We start from the raw sequence: 7,833 nt of genomic DNA on the forward strand, positions 1-7,833 counted from the left end.
GTCGCACATTGCTGTCTGAATAGCAACATACCAAAAAAAAAAAAAAAAAATGACGCCCCGAATTATTATTGTTCTAAATTTGTTAAAGTTAGTAGCAATGTCCTATAAGACCTCTAAGTGAATGTAGGGTGAATTCAGGGTGATTGGGGCACTTTTTGCCATTGAGACGACTCGATGTCATGACTCAAAATATAGGCTACAATTATACAATTTATTCTCACACTAATGTATCTGTTTCTTACGCGGTTCACTGAATTACAGGAATGCGGACGTGCATAAAGCGGAATAGAGGCTCACAGCGCATCCGTGATGATGAAATCGGTGCGCGTTCAGTTCAGCGCTGCTCCTTCAGCTGTGAGGAAGGAGTTTGGTGTATTCCAGCGCGCATACGCCCCCTACGCGCCTCTCCTCCTCCTCTTCTCCTCTTTTCCTCTCCTCTCATCCATCCACCCGAGAGCTGCTCTTCCCCCTCTGTCCGCTGCTCCGCTCATTCATCCTCTCGGACAGTCTCCATCCTTTGACGGAGAACAGAAGAAGCAGGGCGGTGGCATTCGCAAGCCCTAAATGGTCGGCATTTGGACGGAAATCCGCGCGTCAAACCTGGAGAGACAGGTAGGGCTCTTTGTTGCGATGTCATCCGGCATATGCTCACTATCCGTAAAGTGTGCACTATAAACAGGTTGAAACAGCGCTTGCAGCGAGGGCTCAGTCCATATGTCCTTGTGACGAGGCTTGCATTTTCTATCTTATTAACATTTTGTGCATCAGGCCGGTGACTTAACAAGGGCTTGCTACTGCTCTCAGTCCTGTGGTCATTTTATCAACGTAAAAAATGGGTTTATTAGAGAAGACATAGAAAGGATGCCGTTGTTATGCTGAACAATACGTGTAAATGAGCGGCGCGTGCCTGTCAGTGCACCTTATGGAGGAGGACAGTGCTGATCCTTATGCATTACGTGCATAAAGCTTAAAAAAGGAAATATTAGGCTGTGTTTCTTCCCCGTTGGCCTGAGGTATTAAATGATTGGCCAGCCCCTATATGTGATTGTATCACGCGCTGAATAACATTTATCTTCGTGGTCTGAATGCGGTGGAATGGCAGCTTCACTTTAATTTAAAATGTTGCTTATTGGTGACTCAGATGTAACTGAGGTGTCAAGGCTGTTTAATGAAAAGAGGGTGTGGCACCGGGGGCAGTCGCGCGCGCTTCGTGTGGCTCGAGAAGCCAATTAACTGAAAGCTGTTGAGACTTATGGAGAGCGCGCGAGTACATACGCTCCAGTGCTCTCCGTGTTAGTTTCCTATGATAGAGCGAAAGGAGCGCGCTGAGAGAAAAATTAACATTTGCCAACGCATTTCAGAAAACAACTGGGCTTATGTGTTTTTTGGCGTTTTATTGTGTGTCTTGTTGTTTATATACAGCACCCTTGTGGTTCAAGCCAGAATGTTTTGCTTGAAGAGGCTCAGCTGAGTATACAAAGGCCTTCATCTATTGGATCTAATTGCTTTCCAAGCTTGGAAATATTAGAGAATTGTAAATTGGAAAAGTGATGGAAATTTACAAAAACTTGACATGACCCAGATGTTTTGTTTGCTTTTTTATCCCTGAAATGTGTTCTGCAGTACAGCTCTAGATGTTAAAAAGACATTCAGATGTATTAAAGATGTTTGTAATTTAGTAAGCAGATTTTTTTTATTTATAAGATGCTGTTAGATGTACATAATAATTAGATGTTTTGCAGATGTTCAGAGCTCTTGGAGATGTATGCTTACTGGGAAGTCAAGAAAAAATTACTATAATTGCGCACATTCTCTAGTTATATTTAACAATTCATGGGTTGTGGGGAAAGTAAAACCTACTTAGTGATTTCTCATTTGAATGTCTCAGCTCTTGTCATATATCACAGCTATTCAATGTTTTCATCCACACAATGTTTATTTTACGTTTCAGACATTTATATACACAGAAGTAATTGAAAAAAACATTTAGGCCTATAGTTTGATGTCTATGGAAGCAGCCATAATACACCTTTTAAGCAATTTGACAACATGTTTTATTCATGTCAGACATTGTGTTGGTAACTGTAAAGTAGCTATATTCTTCTCCCGGCCACTTACTTTCATTTCTTTCAGGAAAAGTGAATGAATTTATGTGTTGTAATTCCAACTGGGGGTGACGCATTACAAGTAACTTGAGTTACGTAATAAGATTATTTTTTTCAAGTAACTAGTAAAGTAATGCATTACTTTTTCAATTTACAACAAATTATCCAAGTTACTTTTTTCACATTTATTGACTGACAGCTCTGTTGAGAGAAATAAAGTGAAGTGCGCTGAGTGAACATGATGGTTATTGTAGACTCAATGTGAACATGCATTTACTCTTCTCACTTTCACAAAAACATTCAGTATTTCTCAAAATGAATAAAAACAGTGAAATGCAATCTCAGAATTTTATGTAAACATGTAATAATCAACTATACTAAATTATACAAATATACTTTATGGGTTTAATCTCACTTTATTAACCGACGTCTTTGCTGCTGACCTTCAATGATCTAATTCAACCATACTAATAAGCAAAAATTACATTAGATTAGATATAAATAAGAGTGCTGAACTTTCTTCTCCTGTATCCTATTCTTCTTTAAAGGTACAATATGTAAAATTTTTGCAGTAAAATATCCAAAAACCACTAGGCTAGTGTTATATATTTTGTCCAGCTGATTACAAACAATATCTCTAATGTTTTCAACTACTTGTAAATCATGAGAAAATTCCCATTGTAAACAGTGACACGGGGCAGTGCAGTCGCCTGTCAATGACGTCAGTTCCCTTTGTTACCGCCTTTACTGACGTAGAAACCACATGACAACAGTGCCGTGGACAAATGTGGAAGTAGTGTCTAGCGTCCAGCAAACCACTAGCTTGCTTCAAGCAGTTCCTTATTTACTTCTTGCACGTTTTATGGTGGATTGTGTTACTTATTTATGGAATATAATTACTGTTTACCATCTGCCGCTGGTTTTGTCGACAAGGACAGCTCCCGTAAACTCATGACCGGAAAAGCGGAAGCGGCGCCGGCGGCTGTGTCATAATAAAAGTCCCGCTGCTCGTGAGGCGTGTGTTGATCAATCGCTCCAGCTCCTCGTTCAGCTCCTACAACACTCGGTCCTGCTCTGCTTCATACTACAGTAACGTTAATAATCACATCCACGAACATGAGTTCTTCCAGACTCCAATCCCTATTCTTTTGCACCGTCCATTGAGATGGAGACCACATGTCCCAAGTTTCCGCTCTAAAACTTGACATCATCAAACTACGCCTTTGTTTTGAATAGGCTTCTAGCGACCTCTAGCGGAAAAAAATATCACAAATTGTACCTTTAATCCAGAATGGTTTGTTGAAAAATAGTTTGAGTTGCGCCCTCTACTGTACAGGAGTGAATATGCATTACCTTCAGCCTGAGGCATATTCATTTAACTTTTGGTGTGAAAGGGCCATAACATTTGCAAAAAGACTTCTTTTTGTTATTAAAAAACAAAAAAGCAAGCCCAGCCCAGGTGGATGTAAAAAAAAAAAAAAAGTAATGCAAAAGTAATGTAATGCATTACTTTCCATAAAAAGAAAATAAGTAACATAATTAGTTACTTTTTATGGAGTAACACTATAATGTAATGCATTACTTTTAAAAGTAACTTTAAAAGTAAGTAAAGATTCTCTCTGTTGCTGCGCAAACTAACATCACAACATCATTATAACTTAGTACAGATCAACTAACATCATCATTATAAAGGTGTTTATTGACAAAATACATTTCAGGATAATATAGTTAACATGTTTGTGAATATTTTGAATAAAAATAAAAAGATATAGATCTATTCTAAGTAGTGCTGTCAAAATTAGCGCGTTAACGCATGCGATTAATTTGAAATATTTAACGCGTTAAAAAAAATTAACGCAATTAACGTGGTTGCAGTTTTTTTATTTCCGGTTGTGGCCCATGTGTGTTCAACGTGCAAAGAAATATGGATAAGACCAAGGAAGGACTTTTAGACGGAAAGTTTCAGTATAAAACTCTGCCGGATGGTTCTGTGGATAAAACAAAAGTAATCTGTGCATTTTGCAAAGCCGAATTTAATTACCACAGAAGTAATTCGTCTTTGGCATATCACTTAAAAGCAAAACACCCCACCGAAACCATCTCTACGGGGCCTCGCCAATGTAAATTGCAGGAGTGCGTTCGTGGTAAAATGACAAGATCTGTAAGTGATAAGGTAATGAATGCTTTGGTTATTTGGATAGCTAAAAACTGCCGACCCATTAACATAGTAGATGACGATGGACTGCGGGACATCATTAGAACTGCATCCGGAGACGCCTCATACAATATGCCCTCAAGAGGAACCATCATGTCAAAAATACACACTTTGTATGACGATGAGAAGGCACGGAGGATGAACACGTTACAGCAAGCGACACACATCGCACTGACAGGGGACCACTGGACTTCTGTGAGCAATGACAACTACTTAGGCATCACAGCGCACTTCGTTGATAAAGAATGGAAATTGCATTCATTCGCACTAACCGTGTCTAAAACTGAGGAACGACAGTACGCTGAGGCATGTGCGGATCATTTTCTCGATGTGGCAAGAGAATGGGAAATCGAGGACAAGTTAAGCACACTTGGCACTGACAGTGCTCGTAATATGGTTGCTGCCGCGAGACTACTTCCATTTGAACACCTGCCCTGCACGGCCCACATTTTGCAACGAACTGTCACAGTTTCCATTCACGGCAGTGGATTTGAAAGTGTCCTAGCTAAATGTCGCAAGATTGTTGGGCACTTTAAGCATAGTCCATCCAACGCTCACGAACTAATGGAACAGCAAGTTGCATGTGGACAGAAACAAGAATCTCTCGTTCAGGACGTTACGACTAGATGGAATTCTACCCTAGAGATGGTCAAGCGAATTCAGCGAAACAAATCTCCACTGACCACTACCCTGGCTCAGCAAAAGAGCAATGTTGCCATGTTGACTACACAGGAGCTCGCCAAACTGCAAAAGCTGGAGGAACTACTTGAACCTTGCAGGTAGATTAATATTATTTTCTCCGTCTCTTGTCTGTTTTCACTATCCCCCAATCTGTGTGACATTATTACATTATTAAAAAGGTGAAGAAGAAATAAATATGGTGTTGAACAATGTAATGTAAATAAAATACAATTGTGTGTGTGTGTGTGTGTGTGTGTGTGTGTTTGTGTGTGTGTGTGTGTGTGTGTGTGTGTGTTTGTGTGTGTGTGAGAGAGAGAGAGAGAGAGAATGAGTGAGTGTGAGAGTGTAAGTGTACATGTTACATACTGGCACAAAATTTGTTTCTTTGCATTTAATAGCAACATCTTGTGCTTTCCATTGCAGATATGTAACTGAACTGCTGGGAGGAGAGCAGTACATCTCCTGCTCAGTGGTATTGCCAGCCTTGTGCCACTTGTTCAAAATTATGGAGTCCACAGAGGATGATCCAGCCTATGTAGTTAAATTCAAAAATGATTTTACTTCAGACCTATCTAAAAGGAAGGACAGCACTAATCTCACATGGCTGAAGATCGCTACTGCAATTGACCCAAGGTTTAAAGACCTAAAGTGTCTTCCCAAAGATGAAAGGAATGAGGTGTGGGCTTCACTAAGCAAGCTGTTAATGGCACAGAGTCCTGGAAAACAAGAGTCTAAAGAGACAACAGACCAACAGCCACCAAAGAAGAGAAGGATCTCCGTCTTGCTGGTTTCTTCTGATTCAGAGTCAGATGAAGAGGAAGAGTCCATAGAACAGTGTCTTAACCGCTACAAAGCAGAGCCCAAATTGCACATGGAGGGTTGTCCACTACAGTGGTGGAAAAAGAGAGAAGCAACACATGCAAGGCTGGCACCAATAGCATGCAAGTATCTGTCAACCCCTGCTACAACGGTGCCTTGTGAGAGACTGTTCTCACTCTCAGGTCACATCATTCAAAAGAAAAGGGCCACATTGTCCCCTGATAATGTCAACAGACTGGTCTGTCTCAGCAACTGGCTGAATGTAAAGGAGGACTAAGCAAAATAGTTTCTACTTTATAATTAATGTTCTCAACTCTCAGCAATACAACGTTACAATGAGTACAATTGTTTGTATTCATTCCTTTATTATTATTATTTTCCAATTTCCATATTTGCAATGACTATACTTTGGAATTTTTTTGCAGTCCACTTAGAATTCAACATGGAAATCATTTTTGTTTTTTATTGGCATTGATTGTTTTGAAATTCAAATGGCACTTACATGCCTGTGTTTTTATTTCTGTAATAAATATGGCCTTCAAGCCAACAGTTAATTTGGAGGATATTGATGGTTTATTGCAGGTATGTTGTTTACATGAGAAAATCTGTGTTACAAGTTAAACAAAAATTCCAATAAACAATCATATTTTGAATTTAAATAGTTTCTTTGTCTTGAGTTTACATTAATTATTTACATTTTACATTTACATATCCAAAAAGTTTCAGTCTTTTAATTGCGATTAATCGCGATTAATTTAAAAAAATTGTGCGATTAATTAGTTAATTTTTTTTAATCGATTGACAGCACTAATTCTAAGACATGCTTGAAGCGTTGGCATAGAAATAATAAAGTGATACAATCAAATCTTAAAAAACAAAAGAAAACAAACAACAAAAAAACTCACCCAGGGGCTCAGATAGAATATTTTAAATGTGTGAAAGGGTAAAAATGGTAATTGCAAACCTCTCCTCAACAAGCCGCATGATTTGATGTGTTATTCTTTAGCCGAAACTGTGCTGGATGAGTAATGTGCCAAAGTGTAATACTTTAGAGGTTGGTTCAATTCCTTAAAAAAAAAAAAAAAAACCTCAAAGTATGAGCAATAGTAAACAGCAGGCATCACTATTTATTTAGCTAAAAAACAAAAAAACAAACAAAAACCAGATGTTTAATTCATGTCAAGGCTGTAGCAATACAAAAATTCTGCAAGCTATTCCTGTATCATGTTGTTTGGACTAATTGAGCTCAGCGTGCTATTAATGGCAAACTGCAACCATCCCGTCCTACACACACCTCCAACATGCTCTCAGCATTCCTATATAACGTCCCATGAGTTCCCCTGATGACAGTATGCTGACATGTATTGCACTGTGCTGCATTTGGCAGTTTCAAAATATTAGGTAGGAATGCAACTAAGATGCTTTTTTAACAACCTTTTTTCCCATGAGTACAAGAAAAGGTGAATGTGTTGCAAAGGTAGTCTGGAGGTGACCGGCCAAATGTGTGCTCTCAATTAACTGAACATTTAGGGCATGTTTACACAACAACGATGTAGGCTACTACAAAAACTGAAAAGTTTTTCCTTTGCGTTTTTCGCAATGTATTCTGCTGCCGGGCCAGTAGTTGGCGATGTCACTTTGTAAAGAAACACTACACGCCTACAGACTGAACACACCGTTACCGTTTTCACAAATTCGCATTTTTGTAGTATTCACAGGGACGATAATGGTATCGTTTTCAAAAATTTGCACTTGAAACGGCATTGTTGTGTAAATGAACAGTCAAAAAAAAAAAAAAAAAAACGTTAAAAGTCTTCAGTTTTTAGTTGAAAATGATGTAAATGGCCCCATAGGCTAAGTCTGAAACAGAAGGTACAATAGCTGCTTTGTGACTTTGGAGCAGAGACAGTCAATGGGCCTGTCCCAAATGCATCCCTAAGTCCTTGCGGTCCATTTAGCCACCACATTTTGGTGACATAAAGCTGCATAAACTGTTGGGAATGGAGTCCGCAT

General features: G+C 39.0%; 1 protein-coding gene across 1 annotated transcript; it reads left to right on the plus strand.

Annotated features, from left to right (window-relative positions):
- Nucleotides 1-4,011: 4,011 nt before the first annotated feature.
- LOC137009690 (E3 SUMO-protein ligase ZBED1-like) lies at nucleotides 4,012-6,232 on the plus strand. Its single transcript, XM_067372127.1, has 2 exons — nucleotides 4,012-5,099; nucleotides 5,425-6,232. The coding sequence occupies exons 1-2, from the start codon at nucleotides 4,030-4,032 to the stop codon at nucleotides 6,095-6,097; spliced, it is 1,743 nt and encodes a 580-aa protein (XP_067228228.1). The 5' UTR covers nucleotides 4,012-4,029; the 3' UTR covers nucleotides 6,098-6,232.
- Nucleotides 6,233-7,833: the final 1,601 nt, after the last annotated feature.

Source organism: Chanodichthys erythropterus, chromosome 20, assembly GCF_024489055.1.
Source record: "Chanodichthys erythropterus isolate Z2021 chromosome 20, ASM2448905v1, whole genome shotgun sequence".
Taxonomy (NCBI): Eukaryota; Metazoa; Chordata; class Actinopteri; order Cypriniformes; family Xenocyprididae; genus Chanodichthys; species Chanodichthys erythropterus.

Excerpts from the sequence above, each read along its gene's own strand:
- LOC137009690 (XM_067372127.1), top strand. The coding sequence starts at position 4,030 with ATGGATAAGACCAAGGAAGGACTTTTAGACGGAAAGTTTCAGTATAAA. Across the intron at positions 5,100-5,424 it reads GAACTACTTGAACCTTGCAG|ATATGTAACTGAACTGCTGG; the intron begins GTAGATTAATAT and ends TTTCCATTGCAG.